This window comes from Leptosomus discolor, chromosome 16, assembly GCF_034619465.1.
Source record: "Leptosomus discolor isolate bLepDis1 chromosome 16, bLepDis1.hap2, whole genome shotgun sequence".
NCBI classification, from domain to species: Eukaryota; Metazoa; Chordata; class Aves; order Leptosomiformes; family Leptosomidae; genus Leptosomus; species Leptosomus discolor.
Genome location: NC_141406.1, coordinates 15984467 through 16009844, shown reverse-complemented (window position 1 = coordinate 16009844; position 25378 = coordinate 15984467). Strand labels below are relative to the sequence as shown.

The window sequence follows — 25378 nt, the reverse complement described above, 5'->3', positions numbered from 1 at the left end:
CCAGACCCCACCCCCACCCCATGAGCGTCGGTGCTGCCCCACGGCCCCGGCACAGCCCCGTGCCTGCCCCCCTCCCCACTTGACCAGCTTTCCTCCACTCCCCGTGCCTGCTGCCCGTCTTGGGAAGGGAAGCAGCAGCTCTTCCCTCCCGGGGATGGGGAGTCACTGCCTGCAGAGGTGAGTTCCCCTGGCCACGGCCTCTCTGGGGTAAGTGAGGCTTTAGGAAAATCAAAGAGCAGAAGAAGCAGAGGCGAGTATCCTCGTCCTTAAGGAAGAATTGCAGGAGGTTTCCGTATTTGCTATTAGGATGAGGGTGGGCTTTGGAAAGCTGCTTTCCATAGCAATCTGAATGCAAACAGCCATTCTCCCAGCTCCAAGGACTATGGGGTGATCGCGGTGAGAGGTGAGATTTGAAATTGCCCCAGCACCTTTGGAGCCAGCCCAGGAGCTTGCGGGGGTTCATGGCTCACCCTCATCACTGGAAGCTCTGCAGCCCCTCTGCCCTTCCAGGAGCACGGCAATGCAGCCAGGCCACCTAATGCCACCTGAGTGCTAAATAAACCACTGGAGATTTATGACCAATTCTGTGGATTTACTCTGAGTTGCTTTAGAAATCTCTCATCATAATGGCAGGCAGGAAAAGTCAGCACGGGACGGTTGCTTGGGGTGCTCTCACAGCTGGGCTCTCACTCTCTGCTGCCCACTCCCAGCTCAGGACAAGGCTGTTTAACGTCACCCAGTGCTGCAGGATGCCCGTGTTCCCCATCACTGCCCTGGCCCGACGGGATGCTCAGCTGGGGGCCAGGACAGGCAGAGCAGGACACTTCCTGGCTGCGGAAATCTATCCTGCCCTGTACAAGCGATTGATCCAGAGACACTAAGCTGGTGGAATAGAAATGATTGCGTTTGACCTTGATCTAATCTGCTAAACCAGCTCTGGAGGAAGTAAATGCTATCAAGATGTACAAGGGGTTTATCTTGTATCTTGATCAGAAGCACTCTGCAGGCAGTGAGACTGGAAACGCTTCTCTAAATCCACGAAAGCCTCCACAAGCAGCCCCCGCAGCCCCTGCTCCCCCCGGGCACAGCACAGCACCCAGGGCTCTGCACCCTGCACAGCGGCACTGGCACGGGTGGCTGCTCCTGCAAAATGGGACAGAAACGTCTGGGACAGTTTGGAGCACAAGTGACCTTAATGCAAAAAGACAGCTCGTCTTCAGGTCTATTCTGGGATCTGCCTAGATACCGGCGTGTAAACACCAAGGAAGGAAGCTCAGCTCCAGGGAGGATGTCTCCAACCAGCTTTCACTCCCCCACGGTTTATACTTAGCCGCCGTCGGAAGCGCTCGCTCCTCTGCAGGGCACGGGTGCCGAGCGCGCCGTGCGGCGCGTGGGAGCGTGCGGGCTGCACGCCTGGCCACGGGGACACAGCCCCGGTCCCCGGGGCTGGCGTGATGACACGGGGCTCTTGAGGGGCTGTGGGGCAGGAGGGGTGGCTGGGCAGGCAGGCAGGGCAGGCAGGGCAGGCAGGGCAGGGGCTGCCAAAGCGGCTCCACTTGCCCAGACCCAGCACCGATGTGGCGGCTTGCAGGACACCAGCCGCCCGCCCACCTGGGCAGCACCACCAGCTGCTCACGGAGGGCCCTTGGCACCAAAAGCACCCTTAAATGCACGTCAGTACAAATGCCTCTTTGAAACTTGCCGTCAGAGTGAGAAAAATGAACAACCTCAGAGCCCAACATACCCGTGGCCTGCGCTCTGCTACCCCATGCAATTCTTCTGCCCATACAAAGAACAACCAATTGTTCTGACAATGTTTTCTCAGGTGCCCTTATTTTTTTTTTGCCATTTAGGGTAGTTTTCTCTTGCTCTTTTGAAGAATTTTTTGTTTCCCACTACTCAAAAATAAATCTGCTCATTGCCCATGACCTGGGAGCACGCAGTGATAGATTTCTGACTGTGGCCTGGAATTTGCCGTGACGGCCCGGGCATGTTAACTGAGTGAAATGCAACATATTAAGCAAAACAGTGACTGGGGCTGTAAGGCCAGGTGAATGAAAGAAAACTAATTAATTGTGAGCTTAAGCTCTCCCCTTTGCCACAATTTTATAGGCTATCAGCTCTCGCCCTCCATCAAAACGAAACGGGCTTTTCAGCGGTCCCTCTCAAAAAGGAACTTGGCTGTGTTTTGCCCAGGCAGGGACACGGCACGTTCAGGCAGTTTTCTGCTGCCCGGTGGCCGCAGTGCAAGTGTCCCCACTTCCCCGCCGAGGGCAGCCCGGCTGTTCTCCTGGGCACGGGGCACCCCCAGACTCTGCCTTTGACCGGCACGGTGAGAGGTGACACTTTCAGCGTCTCGACCTTGAATTTGCAGACAAAACCTGTGCTGAAACCCGCGGTGCCATCAGACCTTCCCTGCTGGCAGCAGCTGCTGCTGCGCCGGTGCCTGTGCTGCCCCCCTGCAGCACGGAGCCCCCCGCAGTCAGGGGGCTTTCAATTAAGGGCACAGCGAAGAGCTTGTTCCAGTCCCGAAAGCCTTTGTGGAGCAGCGGGACCCCCACAGCCCCAGCTGGGGAGACAGGTCCATGCCCTGTGGCCGGCGACGGCAGACACTCGTGTGCTGCTGCAGCGGTGCCGCGGCTGGATTGAGACGGGCAAATCTGATTGCTGCCTATATCTCAGCCAGAGGGGCTTAGAGAATTAGGGAACTGCAAATGCCTGATAAAAGGATGCTGAAATAATCATAAAGCACTCATTTTGCCGCTGCGCTCCTGAAAGAGCTAAACCGTGAGTAGCTGTATCGCCGGGTTCCCATTACTAATGCCGATGCTATCGCTGCCTGGCTGTGAGCACACGTTCCCAGGCTGCCGGAGGATGGCAGCTTGATTGCTCAAGTTCAGTAGTTACCGTCCTGAAGGTTTTAGTGATCTGATTATACCAGAAACCCTGAGAAGCTTATACGGATGCTATTAATGGTGGCGTTCAGCCCCCGTGCTCTGCCTCTATGACGGGTTTAGGCAGATTGACGGTGTGCTGGGACTGGCTAATCCTGCCCGGAGCTGCTCCTGCCACAGACATCTCGCCCCAGCCCTCCCTAAGAGCTGGGGCTGATCCTGCACCCCCCAGCACCCCAGCCTCTGCACACCCCAGGGCCTGCGCCAGCTCTGGGGTGCCCTGCTCTTGGGAACAATCCCCTTTTAAGAGTCTGTGGCAGCGGCTGGCCCCGCTCTGCAATAAAGCCAGGCCCAGGTGGATAGGCTTGGCTTATGCATAGGGCTTCCCAGGGGCAGGGCTCTGCAGGGAGCTGGGAGGATTTCTCTAAGTCAGGGGATGCTTCTGAGGAGATCTGCCGTGCCTTGCCACGCCACTCTGGGATGGGCTACCTGCGGCACAGCCTCCCCTTGCCGCATACTGGTGCTGCTGGTGGGACTGCTGGCTGCCAGGGAGCCAGGAAGCGTCGTGGTGCCTGGCCCCAGGGGTGACCCTGCAGACCCCGAGCCCTTGTGCACCTGCAAGGTCAGGCAAGGCCGGGGGGGGGAGGCTGACTGTGGCTGGGGAGGGGGCTCTTTGCAGGGTGGCTGCTTGTGGTACCTCCCTGGCATGGAGAACCCGTGCTCAGGGATGCTCTGTGCAGGCAGAACTGCTCCTCCAAACCAGCTGGGGACAGGCAATAAGCTCTCCTTTAAAAAGATGCTGCCTTGATTTATTTGCAGAGCATAGTCCAATTTTTTATTGTGCTCCCTGCCTTGAATAAGGTCCTCTGAAGGGTGAGATGGATGGCACGGCGGGGCCCGAGGCGGCGAGGAGAGGGGACTGAGCAGAGCAATGAGCACCCAACAGATGGTTCATCTCAGCCTTGTCGCAGGCTCCATCGGCAGGTGAAACGGGGCAATCAATAGCCATAATGAGCCCAACGGCCTCTGCGCGCTGCCTGGCACCACTCGGGTGACGTGAAGGATGTGCTCCGGGGCAGAGGCTCCCGCCGCTCCTGGGCTCGAGCAAGAGAAATGCTGAGGCCTGGCAGCTTGGGCAGGTCTCCCGGAGCCGTGGCCTCCCTCGGCACAGAGCCGGGCGAGCCCCGGGATGCCCCGGCTGGCGCTCACCTGCCCCAGGGCTCCCTGCCTTGCAGCCGCCCACCAGAGCTGCTCCCGCGGCTGCGCCGGTGCTGCCATTGACCAAGGAGCCCATCAGGCTCTGCTGCAGCCCGGGCTTTCGGGGTGCTGTGGCTGCTTTGGTTGGACCAAATCTCTCTTTCCAAAGAGAGATGGTTTTTTCCTTACCTCCTCGAAGCCTGCGGTGCGTGCAGGCAGAGAGGTGATCTAAAGCTTGTGACGTTGTGTGAGCAGAGGAAGGAGGAGGCTGAACCCCCAGAATTACCAGTTACTTCCGTCCCACGCCGGTCTCCAGCATGCGCCGTACGGATTTCACTGTCAGTGAGAAAAATATAGAGGGTCTGAGCGTGAATGAAGGATCTGAAAAAAAGCAGGTTGGGTCCGTCAAAACACTGCGGTGTGATGGATTGGAAAGGCTTTGGTTTGGTTTCAGATTTTAAAAGATTTTTGTCTTAAATCGTGAAGAGCAGAAAAACCTGAATCAAAACAGTCTTTCATTTTCAAAATGTCAAAACAGACCAATACAGCCTTGATGGCCGCCTGTCTCCAAACAGGAAATTTGAAACCTGTTCTTTCCTGCGGTTACAATTTCAGCAAATTAAGTTTTTTCCAATGGAAAAAAAGTTTTCCACAAGAGCATCCTGACAGTTCAACCCATAAGCAAATAAAATCGTAGCAATCTGATCGTCGGTGAGTCATCCATGTGGGAGCACAGATAAAGGCAGCCAGAGCAGTATCTGCCCATCACATCGGGCGCTTCTGAGCCTCTCTCCTGCATAAAGGAGGCTTTGTGCCACCTGCAGCTGGTGAGGCAGGAGCGGGAAGGAATGGCTTCATCTGAACGTTTGTATCGCTGTTGGAGAAAATAGAAAATAATTCTCCGACTGTTTTGTACCCAGTGCAGCTTGAGGGATGCAGGAGTGGTGCCTGTCCCCAGGTCCTTCTGCCCAGGGGGGATGACAGCCCCGGGGTGCAGGGAGCCCCAAGACTTCAGTGCTCAGTCCTGCTTGCTGGGAAGAAGTGGACCTCGCGCCTCCAAGGGCAATAAGAGTGCCCTGCAGCGATTCCCAGGGCTTGTGCAAAGCAGGTGGCTCTTGAAAATAAGCGTTGGGGTGCAGCAGGGTGCTTTAGGGTGCAACGGGGTGCTCTGGGGTGCAGCGGGGTGTGCGGGGCTCCCAGCTGGCTGCGGTGGATGAAGCCGCCCAGCCTCTCTTCGCCATAGCTGTCCCAAAGAGCAATTCATAGGCAGGCAATCCAGAAGAAGAGAGATGCCCAGGCTTTGCTTGGGAAGAGATGGCAGGTGAGGTCAAGGAGCTTCAGGAACTTTTTGCCTCCCATTCTGGACACCCCTCCCACACGGTCCCCAAGTGCTGCATCTTCTGCAGCACAGGTCGTAACCGGCGCCTTTCCTTGCCAATTTGACCCTGCCCTGGAGCTCGGGGCCACGCAGGGCTTTGTGCTGGGCTCACGCTGGGGACCTGGCTGGGCGCTGGGGCTGCTGGGGCAGGATGGGGTCAAGGCGCTTCTCCTTCCGTTTTCACGAATTTCCTAATGCCGCAGAGACTCCGGCAGCCCCGGGGAGTTCCCGAACTGCTTTAAAATGCTGTTAAATTGGCCATGTGCAGGGGTTTATTTATGCTCATAGGACTGTGGTCTGAATATTTCATTTTAAAATTTACATCTGTGTCACTAGCGATGCTCAAATAAGGTTGTCATGGAAACCCCTCATTACCGGGTGAAGATGCTGGCAGCGGTGCCCAGCCCAAGGAGCTGTGGCCGGGAAGGACCTGGCTCTCACCCCCGCTGCCCACCCAACCACGATTCCTGCACCCAGCAGCAAACATGTCTCTGTCAGCAAAGACCAACAAGAGGAAAGGCGTTTCACGGGTGCCTGCTGCCCGCTGCCAGAGTGGGGCTGGGCGAGGTGCTCACGGCCCTGCTGCATCGCCAAGGGACTGGGACACGGTCCTGGGTGGCAGCAGACACCCATGCCCACACTTGGGCCCAGCTCTGGGCTGAGACGGGTGGAAAAGCCACATGGACTGGCCATGGCTGAGGGGGTTTCTGGTGCCGGGTGGGAGCGGGGGGTTCGGGCTCTGCAGGAGAGACTGCTGGCGGGCAGGGGTAACATTCCAACAACAAAACACTCTTAAAATCCTGCCTTGGTGGCAAATCCATACTGCTTGTGCCTGACTCGCTTCACTCGGGAGCAAGGACACCACCAGGAATACGGGAACTAAACTCGCAAACCTCTCCACGCCCCATGCTCCGGAGAAGCTCTGAACTGCTTTAACGATCCACAGTGGCCTGACAGACGCCTGGGAATTACACACTTCTCCAAGCTATGAGGAAAATGGATTTTCCTCCCCAGAGCTGCTTTCACGGAGCTGGAATTGATGAGACTTCAACTCTCAGGCATTTGTTTTGGCTACGCCAGCTCCGTGTGGGCACCCGTCATACCCATGGCTTTGGGGGGAACTGCCAATACTCCCCCTCGCTCCAGGAGCCTGTGAGTTCCTGTGTCCCCATGGTGCCCCACCCCCACTGTGCCCTGAGCACTGGCACCCCTCACCCCCCAGCATCACCCCCAGCACAGAGCAGCCCTGGCACAGCCCCCTGTCCCCAGGTCCCCGGGGATGAACCCAGCCCACGCTGGGAAATGCCTGACTCTTTCCCAAAGGGATGCAAGGACCCATGAGCCGGGTCACTGCTCTGCTGCAGGAGGAGCAGCAGCAGCAGCTAACGAGGAAAAGGAATTAAAGAGGCTCATCCAATTACAGAGGAATCAAGAGATTTACAGCATGGAAATGATAGGACCTGTCGCGTGCTGACTTGTCCCGGCTTGGTACTGCTGCTGCTGCCTCCCCAGCCGATGGGTGTGATTAATTGTCCTCCTACTTCAGCAGAGATACACAGGCCGGTGGGGAGCACGGAGCAAGGAAGGAAAGCCATCAGGCATAGGCATAGAGATACTTCGATGCAGACATTAATTTGAGTTCATTGCAGTATTTTATAGTATTAAATGTAAGAAAGATATTGTCTCTGCCTTGTTATGGGCAGATAGGCCTGTCTGAAACGAATTAACAGGGTGGTTTCAAGGAGTATTTCATTTTTTTTGGTTAAGGCTAAGCCTCACTAGGTGCAAATAGAAAGTTTCCCACAGTTTTCTAGTCTTCCTGGTAAGTGTCCAGTGCCAAGCCTCCGACCTTGACCAGGTGCACCCCAGACTGCCCCCAGCCAGCGCCAAACAGAGACACCAGGGGCTGGGAGACCTGCTGTGCCCCTGCTCCCTCCTGTCCTCTGCTGCTGTGTCCCTCTGGGTGTCCCTACTCTGGAGGGGCTCATCAGGAGGATGAAAGAAGGAAGGCAAATCGATCCTGTGGCTCTCCTGGGCTCCATGGCCGGGATGCTCATTCCTCAGGGCCTGCCCGGGGAGAGGAAATGGAGTATTTTGGCAGCTTTTCAGGGTACAAATTGAACTGAGGGAAGAGAAGCTCCTTCTTTCTCAACCAATCATCCAGCCTAGTCGTCTATAACAAGGTATAAAATTAAATGGGTTCCTAAAGAGAGAGTATATTTAGATACAAAAAGCCCATTCTAGTCAGCTATCTGAGACTAAAATAATTGATCTCCCGTCACTGTTAAGATGCAGCAGAGCAGATCTTGAGAAGCGAGTGCTGCAATTAACTCTTTGGGAGCGAGTCAGCCCCGTGAAATGCAGCTCGTGCCCCGTGCTGTGCTCAGGGTCTCCGGCCAGCTCCTGCCCCGGCAGGGCTGTGCTCGGCTTCGCCCCTGCCAAGTGTTGCCAGCACCTCTTGATGCTTGTGCTGCACGAGCCAATGTGCTGGCAGGGCTGCACTGCCCAGTCGTTGCCTCTTGGGTGGTGGAGGGGACGCAGGAGCCACAGCAGGGATGTAGGAGCCGCAGCAGGGATGCAGGAGCCCCGGGAGGGATGCAGGAGCCCCAGCAAGAATGCAGGAGCTGCAGCAGGGATGGAGAAGTCCTGGCAGGGATGCAGCCAGGGTTTCAGCAGCTCTGCTATAAGGCAAGATGTTGCTCATCGGGAGCAAGCTGGGAGCAAGCCAGGAGCCCTCTGCACCTGCAGCCCTGCCCACAGTGCCGTGGCCATCCCTGCTGCCTGGGATCCCCCAGGGCTGCCAGCAGGTTGGGGACATCAGCACACCACAGCCAGTGTCCCCGAGGACTGGGAGCGTCCCTTGCCTTGCCAACCAGGGGCTCTGCAGGAGCACTGTGGCCCCAAACATCATCCCTTGGTCCTGAGCACCCGTGCTGCCAGGCTGCAACCTGGCAGGGCACCGCGCTCCTGTCCCTGATGTCCATACCTTGGCCAAGATGCACGCCAGGCCGGGGGGGACAGCCTGGGCATCCACCAGGCACACCAGAACCGCACAAGCGATCGTCCACTGGGTTTAGCTAAAACTCCCCGTGCCTGGGGACGACTGGGAAACAATTACAAGACACACAGCCACAGACAAAGTTTAGTCTAATTATAACAGATGACTGTTTCTCTGCCTGGCTATAAATCACTCGTGCTGTCACTTCCAGGCAGTCACATCCATGGATTATCGGGCTATTCAAAACCTCCTTCTGTTGTTCTACCTGCCTGGAGCACGTTCACAGCTCGGTTTGATTCCATTTCCACTCCAGACTGGGAAATATGAAATGACAATGTAACGTTAGAGATCCAGGTGACCAGAACAGCCCCGTGCTCGTGCTGCAGCGGCGCTGCCTTACTCTCCTCGGCCTGGGGGAGCCGGAGGATTTGGTTTGTGCCCGAGCTAACGGCACAGCTTCTGCATCGACTGCAAGGCATGGGGTAGAGCTGAGCTGCCTTTTGCCAAATCTGTTTGGCAACGCTTTCTATTTCTTTCACAAGATGTAACAGGAATCACTGGGTGGCTCCAGTCCAAGCTCCTGAGAGAGCAGATATAGGCAGCTTCCTCGTGTCAGATCGCTGCCAGGGAGAGCAGCAGGGGAGGATGCAGCCGGCACCACTGCTGCCCATGGCCGCTGTCCTCCTGTGTGTTTTTCCAGGGGTACCCCAAAAACATGAGGGTTTTCTTTGGAGTACCCCAAAAGTTGCCCTAGGGTATCTCAGGGCAGGATTTGAAGCCCACCAGGTCCTGGCCATCTTCGCGGCGTGCAGAGGTGCCTCGGAGCAATGAGAGCAGCGCAGGCCAAGCCTGGCACAGTGACACACTGTGTTTTCTGCTCTCCCCACTGAAGGAACTGGGCTCTTCCCACCGTGGGGATGCAGCACCCGGCGATTGCACCCTTCGCCATGGAGAGGTGGGAAGAGCTGGAGATGCTCTGTGCAAGGGAAGGGTGACAGGGCTGGGGATTCCTTGTACCCCAGGCTGTGCTTTCATCCCTGGCATCCCCCAGCCCCTGTGCACGGCCCATATCTCCCTCCCCAGGGACCAAGTGGGGTTTCAGCTCTGCCAGCTTGGTCGGTTTGTTGGGCCAAGCATCAGGGTCAGAGTGTCCCACTGAAGGCTGCAGCCCGCATCTCCCCGAAGGAGCTGCCCTGGGGGCAGAAACTTTTTCTCAAGCAATGCTTTTCCTTGCATTTTCTCCCCTCACGGAGGCTGTACAGAAACCTGCCTGCCTGCCTGCTGCCTGCCCGCTGCCTGCTACTGCATAGTGCCCTTGAAAAGACCCTGTTGTACTCCTCTGAAATTATGTAGCTCTGGTGTCTAATGATTCCTGACAGATTGCAAACAGTCCCGCTGCTAGCAATCAGGAAGGCAGGGAAAGTGTTGGGTTACTGATGTTTGTGGTTATTACAGTTATTGGACTCCATCGATTACGAGGACGGGCTGTGCCGCGGAGGCTGCTGGTAACTAGGGCAAAGCCCGGCTCTCCCCGTTCCCGTGCCGGCTGCCGGCCCGGCACACCCCGGCAAAGCGGAGGGATCGCAGTTTGAAACCACACGTGGCCGAGGGACAGGACACGCTTTGCTCCTGAACACCACTTGAACAGCCCAGAACACTGCCAGGCAGACGTGATGCGGTTTGTCAGCCAGTCACCTCCTCCATTACTTAGTGTTTTCCCTCTAAAGACAGTCATAAACCGCACTTCAGCTGCCGGATCCTCATTATGTCAAAACAATTTTGGGTTTGGCAGCACGGAAGCTCCCCCACGTCAGCCGGCACAGCCCGCTGCTCGGCTCCGTGCAGGAGACGCAGCACCCGGCACGTCACCGCACATCCAGCCTCGCCGTGCCAGGGGATGCACCGGAGCACTGGCTTGCTTTTTCAGAAATGAACTCGTTTTCAGACACGATTTGTCTGAAGAAATATAAAATTCGACTTTTAATTTTTTTCCCAATAAAGATGGAGCCGTTCTGCTGGGGGCAGAGCAGCAGCTCGGGGCTGGCACAGGCTTCGCCACCCTGCTGTGCCCCAGACTCCGGGATGGGCTCCCAGCCCACCCCAGGTCCATTGCTGCAGGGCAGCTGGGCTGCTGCTGGTGCTCCTCACGGCCCTCACTTCGTTTCCAGTGACACTGTTTTTTAAGTAATTAATTGTCAGCTGTATCAGTCATCAGTGATTTGTGTTTTAAAGATGGCCTGGCAGAACTAATTCCATTTCTGCGCTGTGCTGTGCTGGATGATGATAACCTATGTACAGCTTCTCCCACAGAGCCTAATGATGAGCTGCTGCACTTTATTTTAATTAATACAGATAGCAAATATATTTTCATTAACCATCAGGTTGTCAGGAGAGAAGCGCAATCCTCCTGCCCGGCGAGCTGCAGCAGCACCTTCACCCCCGGGGTAGGGTGCAGCCCCCAGCCCTGCCCGGTCCCCTGCCCTGCTCCAGCCACCTCGGCATCCCTCCTGCCCCCTGTACACCCGTATGGCACCGGCTGGGCAGGCACAGGGCAGAGGGTTTCCTACAGCCCGGTACCGGTGGCAGGACCCATCGGACCCTGGAAAAAGTTAATTTAGTTGGGCTGCTCCATGGCAGCAGCGCCCAGGGCTGGGGGTGCAGTGCCTGCGGGGCGAGAGCTCCCTGCAGGGCCAGGCAGCGTGCTGCCAGACACAGCCCCGCTCGGGTCCCTCCTCCCTCCAGCGCGGGGGGACGAGCAATTATAACGCCCATTTGTAATCTCTGAAATTTAGAACAATTGAGCTGGCTCCCTGGTATTTCTGACGAAAGCAGCCCCTTGTTCCCCGAGGAAGTAACAGCCTTCCTTGACCTCTGCTCTATTATTCCGTTTGATTGATCTTAATTATATCAGAAAGGATAATGATAGTCTTTGAGGGGGTGCAAGTACATTGGGAACAAAGACGCCAGGCTCTTTGTTGAGAGCGTGCGAGGGCGGGCACGGCCGCTGTGCCCAGCTGACGAACCCGACGAGGTGCAGGGCACCTGGTCCTCTGCTCCCAGTGTCGCTGTCGGGGCACCACCAGCACCCAGGGAACCCCCGCGTTCCCCCAAACTGACAATCAGTAGGCTAAAGGCATATCATAAACAAGCAAAGAGGACTCCATCCTCCGGCTGGGCCGCGGCAAGGAGCAGAGATCATGTCTCTGCCTCTCCCGTCGTGCCTCGCCACAGAGCCTCGCTGCAGGTGACTCCCCACCACTCTCCTGGGCCACCCGCGTCAGGGCGTCCTGCCCTGCCCAGAGATGCCTCCGTGTCCCCTGCACCCACGCAGTGGCTCGGGCTGGCTCCCACCAGGCTTGGGACACTCTCACCTTTCCCTCCCCATCGCAGGTGAGGGGTGCTGTGCACCCCCCTGGGGGTTTTGATGGTGGTCTTAGAGGTTTTTCTTTTCCAGCCTAATGATTCTGTGATGCTTTGCTGCCCCTCCACCGTGTTCCACCAGGGGAGCAGGTCCAAGGATGCTGACAAGGGGCAGGGATGCATCTCCCTGTTAAGGGACTGGGCAATATCACCTTGATATTAAGAATTCCTTGAACAGACAGATCAGAGCACACAAACATGTAAATGTCGCCTGTTTTGTTCATTAATCGCAGCTGGATGGAGTTAAATGAGAAAGCCCTGAAACGCTGGGCCGTGAGGCTTGTTTCTGGCGCTGTCTCAGGGTGGGGGTGTTGGGAAGCAGCGATCAGGGCCGGACCCGAGCATCGGGCTCTCTTCGGGGGCAGCTCTTCAGTTTGCAGCTTTTCTCCTCCCGTCAAAGCAGCTCTGGCAGCGTGTGACACCACAGCCGCCGCGCCACACCGGCTCGGGGAGGAGCGGCACTCGACAAGCCTCTCCAGAAGAGCTTTGATAGTTGAATCAGCGGGCGGAGAGGGGGCTTTGTCAGATGTTCCTCATGCATTCTTGTAAAACACGCACGTCGCATCACCGGTGCCTGTGCGTGTCTCCTGGCGATATTATTATTTTTGACACACCCTGCTGACTGGGAAATGCGGTGAGAAAGTACCTGACTCTGTTCTGCCCAGCAGGTAACAAATCACCAAATTATAAAAAACAGTGTGTCATCCGGCTTGGAGAATTTTTTTTTTCTACTGCCGCTATTGTTTATGTTCCTACATAATCGTAATTTTTAATATACTTTTGATAGCACTGTAGTATGATCAAAATAGGCATATCTGAGAAGTAAATCTTGTTTGAAGGATCGCCTTTTTGACATGCAATATTAAATGCTCAGGGAAGGGCCAGCTGCCACTGAAGGGGACCTGGGCTGTCCCTGCTTGGGCATGGTCCCCCCCAGGTCCTGCTCCGAGCTGCCAGGGAGGGAGGGCAGTGGCCTCAGGGCTGCCAAGGCTCAGACCCCACCATCTGCCCCTTGCAAACCTTCCCACAGCTCAGCGCCGCCCTGGGCATCGCTACCCTGAAACGATGGTCGCATCCTGCGAGGTGCAGTGTAGCCTGGAGCGGGGTTTCTGGAGCAGCGGCTGGGGTCAGGAGGCCGTGGGTTTGGGCTGTTCGCTCATGAGAAACCCAAGAGCCAATTTCATGGGAGGGAGGAGGAAGAGCAGCAGCAGGTTCAACATAAACTTGTAACCTTTTCCATCAGAGGATGCTTTGGCCTGTAGCAGGGAACGGTGCTGGGCGTCTTAGGAAGGAGTTTTTCAGAGCTGAATGCCTTTTTCGGAGTTGACTCTAGACTCTGGCTCCTAGTCCTGACTTTAAGCAGACTTTGCTATTCATTCAGGCTTCTTGTTTCCATCAAAGACCCAACTCTGTGTTGTTTAGGAAAGACTTTGCTTGTGAGGCCAGTTTGATGCATGTGGAGTGGAAATGTGGAGAAAACCAGCCCTTTCCCATGGAAGCCCGCTTGGATAATCTGAATCACTCGAGGAGACGTTATTTACAGTGACTCAATTCCGTTTGCGCGGTTGGGTGACCACGTACCAACGAGCGATAATGAGCTGCAATCGCCCTGCGCAGCATCCCGCCGGCAGAGCTGGGCCGTCAGCACCACAGAGCATCTCCCCATCATGTCTCACCGGCAGCTGCTCCCCCGGCAGCACCCTGCAGCCCAGCACCTCCCTCTTCTCATCCGTGCCCCTGGGTTTCTGCTGCGTTGGTTTGATCTCTTCGGTTTCTGCTGCGTTGATTTGATCTCTTCGGTTTGAAGAGCCGGCTCCTCGCGGCACGGCTGGCCAGCGTGGACATGCTGGGGCTGCAAACAGGCTGAATCTGCCGGTTCCTCACGCTGGCACATGTTTTCCAGACCCAGGCGTCATGCTGAGGCACGCACGGTGCCCGAGCCTGCAGGAAATGTTGGGCCTCCACCAGCTCGCCATGAGCAGAGCGAGGTCTTGGTTCCGCCTTATCTTGGCTGCCAGGACGCTGGACACTCACCGCTGCAGAGAGCAAGGCAGCAGCAGTGATGCCATCGTTGGGGCGGATGAGGTGCCTGCACACCTCTGCCAGCGATGCTGAGCCTGTGCCCCTCGCCATGCTGGGAGCACCCCAAGATGGCTCTGCCCTCGCCATGCCCGCGGTGCAGGCTGATGGGCACACGGAGCCTCGAAACCTCCGCTTTGTGCGAGATTTGGGCACATGCAAGAGCAGCAAAAGCTTGGAGGAGACGGGTGCAGACGCCGACATCTGGCAGAGCCGCTCGGCAGGTCCGAGCATGCAGAGGTGGTGGCTTCTGCCTGGGGCTGCAGCTGCAGCGGTGCTGGAGAGCAAAGTGCTGGGCTGCTGGTGGTGCAGCCTGCCTTTCACTGCAGGCTCTAGATAAGCCCCAACTAGAGGAATGGAAAATGCCTTCGTTTTTAGATGTTATAAAAGACATTTTGCAGTGGAAACACTCGAAAGCTTTGCCTCTGGGGGGGAAGGCTGATCCTCCCCCGTGTGGCTGTCAGGAGAGCGTTAGGCTGCAGCTGCAAGGGCTCTTGTTTTGTTGTACCCTTCCCTCCCTACCTTTCCTAATGAATTCCAAGAAAGCCTCAATGCATTCCTAAATGGGAACGCAGCCGGTGTCCTTCACAGTCATCTACACAATAAAGACAGCCATTTCACCGCTGGCAGGCATGGGCTCCTCTGTGTACCGGGAACAAAAGCTGAAAAGAAGCCTTTATATTTTTTGATTAGATAGCTTGAAAAGTTTGCTTTTAATTGAAATTGCCTCACTGATTTCATCTAAGCGCCAGCTCAAAACCCCTTATGGGAGACCAGCTCCTGGCAGAGGCGATGGCTGCCCAGCTCCTGCCCCAGGTGAGGGGCAAAGGGCCCAGGAGAAGTTGGGGTCCTTGTGCCTTTAGGACGCTGCGCTGCCTCTGGAGATCAAAAGCTCTTTTCTCCCCCGATGCAAGGAGCATCACCATTGCCTGGCAAACGCCGAATGCACTGCTGCGGGTCTGGGACCAAAGAGGGACCGGGAACACCTGGAGCATCCTACCGAGCCCAAGGAAACCCCAGACCCCCACACCATCTGTGCACAAATGCCCCCAGACTGTGCCAGTTATTGCCCCGAAGACACAGCCACCCACCACCACCCTCCAACCCTGGGGGCACAGACACCCTGTGCTTCCTGTGACTGGCTCCAGTGCTGCTCTGAGCACTGGGGGGGGGGTGGTGGTGGTGGTGTGTGTGTGTGCAGAGAAACTAAATTTGGGTTTGTTTGGGTTTTTTTAAAAAAGAATGAACGAGGAAGAGAGATTATTGTGGAAATTTTCATTTGGGGCAATTCTGGTACAAAGACAAATTGAAATGTTTCAACGCAGGCCTGAGGACTGTCTTGGATAAAAATAAAGCAGGAGGCGGCAGCACCTTCCCAATGACATTAGCTCCATTCATCTCCCCACTGACGCTGCAGCCGTTTCGCTGGCAGCGCACAAAGGCATTAGAAGTTACATTTTCCTTCACTGTTTCTCAAATATATTTATGCTGGGAGACGTTTGTGGAGGTACATCGTGTGCCTCAGGCAGAGGATTAATTCCAAACTGTCACCTTGCTTTTTGATGGGTTTGTAAATTCTGCTCTGTTGATTTGTACTCTCAGTAAATTGATAAAATCCTCTTTCCAAAACCTAATACACCATTTAGAGCTCACCAGGGTTTTAGACCTCATTGGCTCACATATTTATGTAAATATAGTGTCCAACAGCAATTTAAAAGCTGCTGCACGAATAATCTGGATGAGTGATAAGGGGCGAAGGGAACCAAGTTGTCTGCTCTGGAAAGCAGGTTTTCCACGTCGTGGGATGCCAGATTTTGGGGAGGCTTTGCAGGCGGGTGGCTGCTTTGGGCAGCCTTGCCCCGGGATCCGTCCTCTCTGCACAGGAGCTGACTAACCCTGATGGGGTTGGGAATAGTCTGATGTCTCTAAGGATGGTCTTGGGGCATCCCACCCCAGGCCAGCTGGAGTACCCCCCCTGACAGAGCCGTGCACCCCCCTGCCCTGCTAATAGCGAGGCCGCGCTTGGATCATGTTTTCAATGTTGTCAGCACTATCAACTGTCCTTATTTGAAATCCTTCCCTTGTTTGTACCCTGTGCAGTGGGGGAAAGGACGGCTGATGTGTCCAAGCGGACATCTGCTAAGCTGTACTTGCAGAGCTCCTCGCTGTGGGCGGTGATGCTGCTGGTGTGCTGGGAGCAACTGGGAGGCCGTTAAGGCTCATGCAAGAGTAGTCTTTCAGTTTAGGGACTTGGTATCTTTGCAAATGGAAGTATAGGGCTGCCAGGAATAGCCTGATTTTTTACTGCAATCGCACTTAAATCATCAGAAAATGCAAGCCCAGTTCCTGCGCAGGGTCATGGAGCCCCATGGTCGGGGGAAGGGCCGCAGAGCTGCGGGAAGGCAGCGGAGGGGATGTCAGAAGTGATGTCCTCCGGTATTGTCCCCCAGCCACCAATCTACCCAGAATGAAGCATCTCATCCACAAAATGTTGACATGCTCCATTAATCCACCCTAAAAAGTCAGATGGAGATTCTGTCTTGAATTTTAAATATTTTCAGCCATTCTGACTAGCTCTGAAATCATCCCGAATTGACCAGTTTCCAGAATATTCCCTCACTCCCCCCATGTTATTCCTCTTTCATTAGTGCCTGGATGATAGGACTAATTTAATATCTTCATTTATTGCTTTGCTCACAGAACCGCTTCGAAGCCCAACAACTGCTGCAAGACCTTGCAGGAGACCCCTCCAGCCGGCTCCCCTGTCCCCTCTCCCTCCTGCCCTGTGGGGACCAGCAGCAGAACTGCTCCCACCGGTGCCTGCCTGCCCTCTCCTGCCCACTCCTGTCTGCTCTGCCCCATCTCGCCGTGGCAGTGCCAGGTCCCCACAGTCATTCTTTTGTTGATGGGCTGAAGCGTGTCACCGAAACTTCCCTGCGGCCCTGCGGCCCATGTTTGCTGTCCCTTCTCAGGGGTCGCCCCTGCAGAGCCGCCTCTCCTGAGCACGACTCCCGGTCCTTGCTTTGGCACATAATGCACAAGTCTGCAAGAGAGCGAGACGGGCAGAGACATGAAAATCTTTTCAGCTGAGCAGAGCGCACTGCTCCAGGATCAGCCCCACAGATATTCCTTCTGTTGCACTTGAATTTTTGGATGCCTTTGCATTTGGCACCAAATTTCCTTTCCAGACTAAAGCTTTACATTTGGAATCGCACTTCCAGAGCTGGGTTTAGTGGCCAGGCTGCTCATACATTCCCTCCCTGATGCCAGGAGCTCGGCTTTTGGTTGCATAAAGTTTCCTTGTACCTTCCCACTGCAGCCATCTGTCCTGGAGTGCTAATGTCCTTTTCCTTTTGGCACTCCTTACCCCCGCCAGAGCGGACACAGAGCCAAGCCCCTGGCCCTGCCCCTGGGGGAGTCGTTTGGGGTCTCCAGGTGTTAAACACCTTCTACTGCAGGCGATGGGATCCTGGGGCTGGGAAAAGGGAGAAAGGTCTGGACAAATCTGTGCCTGTCCCTGCTGAAAGCAGACCTGGGGAATCCAGGCAGAGCTTCCTTGCTTTGCATCAGGAAAGCTCCAGGTTCAGCCAGCACTCGGGTCCCTTTTGGTCAGCTGCTTTTCTGGCCTCTCCCCCAGGGAAAGAAAAAGGAGGAAAAAAGAAGAAAAAAGAAGGTTGCGACCTCGGGGCTGTGCTCTCTGCCCGCGCTGTGAGCACATCAGCCTCAGCTGCACCATAGCCATGAATTTCAGCAAGTGAAAGAAAGAATGAAGGGGAAAGCAGCTGCTCAGCACCTCGGGACCACAGCGTCTCCCAAGCAAGGGGAGGTCCCCCAGTCGGGGATGGTGTTACCTCTGTGTGCCCCCAGCCACCACGGGGACAGAGCACTGCAGCAGAGTGTCCCCTATGCCATGGGGCTGTCACCCCCCTTCTCCACCTTTGCATCTGGCCAGCCGGGGATGACGGCCCACACAGGGGGACCGTGGGGCTGAATTCAGGCTCCCCCTGCTCGCCCCCCTGCAGACAAGGACTGGGCCACTCAGCTGGATCCCTCTTTCACAAATCGGTGCAACTCCAGCAGCCGTAACGGCGTGACGCTAACTCCCAGCAGCACGCTTCAAAGGGCTTGTCGTTCCACATCCATGTCATGTAAGGAAGACATTGGGCCAGAAATAGTGTCTTCTCAAAGCGCAGGAGAAGATCTCCCTGTCTGCGCCAGCTGCGGCCCCCGACTTTTAAAGTTCCTGGCAGTCCCTTGCTGATCACCAGCACCCCTGTTTTTCTGGGGTCCCAGCACTGCCAGGGCGCACCGAGCTCTCAGGACACAGGCACCGGCTCCAGCATCCCCCAGCCACAGGGACCACAGCAGTGGATTCAAGTCAAAGATAAGCAACGTTTGCGCTTGCTTATCAAGCCTGTGCCATCGGCTCTGCTAGAAATCCACCACCCTTCGCTCTCCATCACGAAAAACGAGTCTCCCTTCCTCCAGCTGTGTCCCAGCTTTGCCTCTTCCACCCCAGGCTCCAGTCAGCTCCTCCAGCTGCCCAGCTCTGTGGATCTCCTCTGATTTCTGAAATCCTTATGGATGAAGTCGGAGAGGTAACAGAGCTGGGTGACAAGGGTGTCACTGCAAGTATCAGTTGTTCGTTTATTCCCCTTCTTCATCTTCCCAGCAGTGCAGTTGCTGCAGCAATCCCTCGGGGGATGGCAGTGGACAAGCAGCCCATCCTGCCCGAGCAGCTCCACTGTCTTCAGGAGAGCAGCTGAAAGGCAGGGGCTCAGGGCTGGGAGGCAGAAACTCCTGGAGCGAGTGTCCCTCTGTCCTGGGCTCTTGTCTCCTGCCAGGACGAGGCTGCAGCAGGCAGCTCTTCACCGGAGCAAGGTGCAGATAGAGAGGCCGGGCCCCACGGGGCGGTGCGAGAACATCCTTACCGACTTGTCTGTTAACAAGCTGTGAAACGCGACAGACAGACAGGCAGCTGGTGGCCTGTCCTCTGAAATGAAGGACACCTTCCTTTAGCACCTCCACAGAAAAGGGCTGCTTTCTGCAAAGCATTTCTCCTTCCCTTCATCCCGGCTCGTGCGGACTGAGTTACCCGGACGCCGAGTTGGACTCGGCGCTGCAGCGTGAGAAGCTGAGGCACAGGGATCACGCAGGTCTCCCCCCTCCAGCCGATCCAGGCATAGCTCACGTGCGCATCAGCATGAAAAATGATCCAGTGAAGAAAGTCCTTTTGGGAAGGGCTCTGGAAAGCCACGGAAGACAGTTACGAGCAGCAACCTGAATCCGAGTGATGCCCAGTCCTCCCTCGCCTCGCTGCAGCCTCCTCAGAGCCTTCCTGACGCTCAGTACTTCGCTCTCCATCTCGGCGGGGCAGCAGCGTGCAGCATAGAGCAGTGCCCAGGGCCTTGTGGGGCTGCAGCACATCCCAGGCTTCGGCTGGGATCACCAAGCTCCAGCTCCACAGAGTCCACTGGTTTTACCTCAGGACATGCTGAAGATCGTTCCCTCTCTGTCTTTGAAGCACATCATTTGTCAAACACCTCTTCCCTTTGAGTCCGCAGAGGGAACAACGAGCCTCCTGGGAGGCGGGTGCCGCTGGGACGGGCAGCGGGGCTCCCTGCCCTTCTGCACCCCTTTGGCAGTGGCCCGGTGGCTGGTTTGGCTGCGGGTGCGTGACCTCCCTCTGAAAGCAGTGGTGGAAAAGCAGCTTCTTTGGGCTCTGCCTGTGCCCTCCCCAGTCGATCCCAGCCCAGCACAGCCAACACGAGGACTCGGAAGCCCTGCCTGCTCTGCCACACCCCTGGGACACATGCTCCTCCCTGTCATGGCCCTGAGGCCATGGCCGGAGGGGTGGCAGGTCCCCATCCCCACCGCCGTGGGTGCTGGCACCGGCTGCGCCCTAGAGTTTCTGCTCCCGAGCCGTGATCTGCTGGAAAAGTCAGCTTTGGCCCCATACGCCTCTGGTAACGGAGGGGAATGGCCCGGTGCTGCCAGTGGCCCCAGGGCCAGTCCCGCGGGCCATGTTCGACACCAGCGTGGCTCTGCTGAAGCCCCAAAGAGGGGCCGGGGGCCAGGGGTATCCCCCTGCAGACCTGCTGGGTCCCTCGGACCAAAGCAGGGATATATTCCTGCCTTACTGAGCACCCTGTGCCTGGCAAGTCAAGTGGTTAAAGACACAGGACTATCTCACCACTGAATTCAGCAATTTCATACCCCTGACAAGAGTGTAAATCCATCCTGATGGACTGGAAAATTGGAAAGCCACTGCTTACGCTGTATTTTCTGTAGACGTCTATCTGAACTCCCGAAAGATACATTTATTGGCAGGCTCCAGTTCCAGCCATGTAACTGCATGTTACGCTAATTAAAATATAGCCTGTGTTTTGTAACAGGATTTCCTTGGAGCGTATTTTACTGTTCAGTAACCACTTTCAAATATTTGAAAAATAAAATCCCATCAAGTAAATAACTTTCAGATTGCTCACAGAAGGTTAGGGTTTTTTTTCCCCAAAGCCCACTGGAACTGGCTGTACTCACTGCAATGACAGCGTATATGTAAAATACACTGATTTCTGAGGCTGCTTGTAGTCTAGATCAAAAGCTGCGTGTTATTTAATCGTACAGAGCCCATTTCATTTAAAAAAAAAAATCTGTTCGTACAAAATGGGATAACGAAGCACCACAGCGCTGAGCTCTGACCCCGAATACCCACAGGAGCAGCCCTGCCCTCGGGCAGGACGCGCCAGTCTCGCACCAGCCATTTTCAACGCCCGCATTACCTGTCCGGGCTGCGCACGCTGCCTCATCTGTGACTTACTACCTATTAATTTCTGAACTCAGCAGAATCTGACTTAGAGCTACAAGGGATGAATTATACACTGCTGCGTTCTGTGTGGCCCTTTTCACATGGTTTGCTTTTATAAGGCCTCTGTGTGGCATTCTGTATGCCAAGCGAGCACAGTTAGCTTAATTGGTCTACAGCCTGCCTCTTCAGCCCCAAATACTTGTGTCAAATTCCTCGCTGAAAGAGAAGTTAAAAATGTATAGAAGGAACCATTTGTGACACTGTAACATCCACAAAATGGACACTTTAAATAGCATCTCTATATATTCATAATGGCAAAAATATGGGAGAAGTAGCGGGCTACGAGATATTAACGTCACTTGCTGCTGATCCAGACTTTCCTGGTTCTTTCTGCTGAGGAGAGGATGAAGAAGAGACGTTTATTATGGCCTCTGATACCTCCCCATCAGACAAATTCCATTGCCCATTATCTCCGGCCACGCAGCCTGCTGGCAGCCCAGCGGCGTGCTGTTATCTCACGGCTTGCCATGACACCGCTCGGGGTGCTGCCGGTGGCGGCCAGAGCACACCGCTCACTTGTTGCAGCCCTCGCTGAGTTCACACTCTGTTTTCCTTCCTTTCCACTTGATTTTCTGGAAGAATTATCGCAGAATCACCCCAGAGCCAGGTTTACGGCTCCCTATTCTGCTGCAACCACCAGCCTGGAGGGGCCGCAGCGCCTTGGAGAGAAGAAGAGGGAGCCCAGATGACGGACTACGGAGGACCCCAGTGCTCAGCACCCCCCCGAGCTGCATTTCTGCTCCAGAAGGATTTGCTGGTCTCATCACAACCTCTAGTGGACACGGGTCCACATGGCCACCACCACACCAAGTTATTTATATATATTTAGACATCTTAGATCTCCCCGGGGGGGTCTGGCCGTGCCCCCCCCCCGCCATCCCAGGAGATCAGGCTTTGCCAAGTGCCGGTCCTGGCCCGAGGACAGGCAGCACAGGCAGCGCTGCTGCCCTTCCTCTGCTCGCTGCTGCCAGACTGGACGTGGCCTGCCCGCACACCCCGCGCTTGCACGCTGTGTTCACGCGGTGCCAAACGAACGGCCGTGCCGATGCCCGCGCTCCTGGCACGCTGCTGCCCGGAGCCTCCTGGCACAAGTCCTCGCGAAGGGACGTGCCTCTGCTGCCTGCTCTGCTGCGGTGCTCCGTGCTGTGGGTGGGTGTGAGCGGATGGCGAGAGGAGAGGCTTTCACACCTCCTCTCTCTGGATCTAAATGGCTCCCTGAGTGCAAAGCACCAAAAAGCCACCAGCCGAGCAACTGATGGGTGCAAGTCATGTGGAATTGGTTGTTTCTTGAAAGAACGAACTGAAAGAGCAGGCAGATGGAGCACAACAAATCGTCTCCCTGCAGGGTCTGATCCTGCTCCCCCTCACGCTTTGAGAACAGCAGGGCTTGCTAATTTGGGCCCTGGCTGTGACCCCCTGCAAGCAGATCGACCAGCCTCCCCCCTCCCCAGCACGGGGAGAGCTGCCACGTCGCTGCCAGCCCTGGGGCTGCGTGTGCAGGAGTTTGGGATTCTACAGCAATAATTCACCAAACCTTGTAAAGGGTCAACTATTTATCAGCTCCCTCGCTGCCAAGGAAAGAGGAGTTCAGTACGCTGTGTTCTCCTACCCTGAGATTTATGACAGATTGTGCTTGTCATAAGGGCCAAATCCTGTTCTGGAGGAGCTGGGCTGCCTGTGGGTGCTGCCAACGGGTGCTCGGGGCCGGGACAACCCTCCTGCCTCCAGGGCATGAGGCAACGGCAGAACTGTTAGCCCCGTAAGGGGCCCTGCTCTCTCTCGGTTTGTTTGCCCAGCTCCCCCAGACCCCCCCACGGCGGCACAGGGACCGCCGCTGCACACACACATCCCCCGCAGCAGCTCAGAGCAGCCTGGACAAGAGCGTTTCTGTAACACGCTGGAGAAACGTGCCTTTCTGTTTGTTCCGATGCTGCAACTGGGTGCCAGCAATCGTGGATAGAGACTTCAGACCTGATTCCTTCACATGTACGTGCGTGTCCGTACACAGAACACAAACGCATGCAGGTGAGGGAGAAAACGCCGTAATCTACACCCATTTTTGTTTTGTTACCCAGAAAGAAGGATGAATTCTGTGATATAATCCCTGTACAGAGAGCAGGGTTTAAGACCGAGAAGTCAAAGTCTTTTAGCGCAATCCGAGCATGAGAACAGACACCGAAGCCGGGCAGGCAGCACTGCACAGTGCTCCCGACACCAGGAGCTGCTCATCTTCGCTAAAAACACCCCGTCGGCCCTGGAGGTCAGCCTCCCAGGCCCCGCACAGCCACTGCAGCACCGGCAGACACCGGCCTCTCCCGTTCTCCCTCTGACCAATCCGCGTCGGTAACCGCAGCCAGCAGCACCAAAACCTCGTCCCTGCAGCCTCCCAGTGACGAGAGAACCGGGAGCAGGCGCCAGTTACACGATCTTTAAGCACCACACGTTAGTTCGCAACGACTTTGTCAAGTCACCCGCAAACGGGTCCCGGAGCCTATTCTTAGGTCCGTCATCACGGCCGTGGGAAAGGGAGAGGGAACAGATCGGCGTGGAACCGTGAAACACGTGGAACGAACACGCAGCCCCTGGGAAAACGCTCCCCACCCCACGGCGCATCCCCTGCGTGCCCAAGCCGGTGGGACGGGAACACCGGTGGGGACCGGGCAGTGGGAGGGGTGGGGACACCGGGGGCTGGGTATCACCGGGGAATGGGGACACCGGGGGCCGGGGACACTGGGGGCTGGGGACACCAGGAAATGGGGACCCCGGTCTGCTGTGGCTGCGGGAGGGAGGCGGAGGGGCCGGCAGGGCTCCCCGGGAGGACGCGGCTCCCCGGAGCGGCCCCGGCAGGACCGGGCCCCGGCGGCGGGAGCTGTCCGCCCCGCGGTGCTGAGCCGCCGCTGTCCCGCCGGACCCCGCTCCCGATGCCGGTGCCGGTACCGGCGCTGCGCTCCCCCAGCAAACCCAGAAGTTTCAGCCCGGCCCGGGGAGCAGCAGAACCGGGGTGGGGGGGTGGGGGGTGGGGGGTTGTCCCCGGTGGCGGGTGGCACGGCTCGGCTCCACCAGCCCCTTTCGGTCCGACCACCCCCCCACACCCCCCACACCCCCCCCGCCCCCGTGCCCCCTCCCCGGCAGCGCTTTCACCCCCGCGGCAGCGAGGCCCCGGTGGCTTTTCCCCGGGGGACCCCCCGCTCCGCTCCCCGCCGCAGCCCCGGCCCGCTCCGCCCCGCTCCGCCCCGCTTACCTGGGCGCGGAGCCGCGGGGCTGCCCAGCAGCAGGGCGAGCAGGCAGAGCCCGCGGGGCCCCGGCATCGTGCGGCGGCGGCGGCGGCGGAGCCTCCGCGCTGCTGCCAGCCGAGCCGAGCCGAGCCGAGCCGAGCCGAGCCGAGCCGAGCGGGGCCGGGCCGGGGGCGGGGGCGGGGGCTGGGGCTGGGGCTGCCGCCGGAGCCGGGCGCGGCGGAGGGCGGAGAGGAGCGGCGCGGCTGGGCGCGGAGCGGCGCGGAGAGGAGCGGAGCGGCGGGGGAGGGCACCGGCGGCCGCCCCGGCCCCCGCGCAGCGCCGTGCGCTTCGGCCCCGCCCGCGGCTCCCCCCTGCACACCCCCACCCCCCCCCCTCCCCAGCCCCACCGACCCGCTGCTCTCCCCAGGCTCCCCGCAGCCCCCTACGACTCCACTCAGCCTCCCCGCTCCCACGGTTCCCCCACGGATTCCTTCGTGCCCCCCTCCCCCGCATCCCCCCGGCTCCAGGAGCCCCAATGCCCGCCCCCCCCCCCCCCCCCCCCAACCTGGGCAGTTCTCCCCACTGCAAGCCCCCCCACCCAGCCTGTGCCCAGCCTCTTGGATCATCTCACTACCCCTTGTCCCCAAGCCCCCTGTAACACTCCAAGCCCCTCATAGCACCCCAACCCCCCCGAGCATCCCAATCCCCCTCAACATCCCAACCCCCCTCAGCATCCAAAGCCCTCCTTAGCATCTCAAACGCCCCTTCAGCATCTCAACCCCCCCCTCAGCACCCATAAGCCCCCCTCAGCACCCCAAGCGCCTCTCACCTCCCTGCTCAAGCCCAGCCTTAACCCACTTCCCTCCCCTCGGGCTCCCCAAAAGCTGCTGTGAATAGGGCAATGGTGCTGGGGGGGTGGGGGGTGGACACCAGCCCAAATGCCCCCCTTGGCATCATGGATGCCCCAGGGTCTGTTTCTGCTGCTGGCACGAGCGAAGCCAGGCTGGGAGGGAGCTGCATGCTGCGGTGGGGTGATGGGCTCCTGGTACGTGGGAGCTCACAGTTTGTGGAATCTGCACGGAGCCCCCATAATGCGGGGCTGTCCCCTTGGCCCCGGGGGAGCACCGCAGTCTCCCCAGCACTGGAGCAAAAGAAAATCCCCACTCAGCACCTCAGTCCTGGAGCTCCACAACCCCCTTGCCTATGGGTAGGACTGTGGGCCTGACGGCTCCCAGGAGCTCCCTGCCTGGTCTGGTCCTGGCCGTCCCCCTGCCCGGGGCCACCGGCAGCCGCAGTAAGCCGAGAGCTTCCAGCAGGCCCCTCCTGAGC

General features: G+C 57.4%; 1 protein-coding gene across 1 annotated transcript in view; it reads right to left on the bottom strand.

Annotated features, from left to right (window-relative positions):
- Window positions 1-24360, bottom strand: part of SEZ6L (seizure related 6 homolog like) — a 45509-nt gene extending 21149 nt beyond the window's left edge. Inside the window, exon 1 of the mRNA XM_086473978.1 lies at window positions 24076-24360. Within this exon, the coding sequence (XP_086330104.1) occupies window positions 24076-24142 (67 nt within the window). The 5' untranslated portion in view covers window positions 24143-24360. The remainder of the gene's footprint in view (window positions 1-24075) is intronic.
- Between the last annotated feature and the right edge of the window lie 1018 nt (window positions 24361-25378).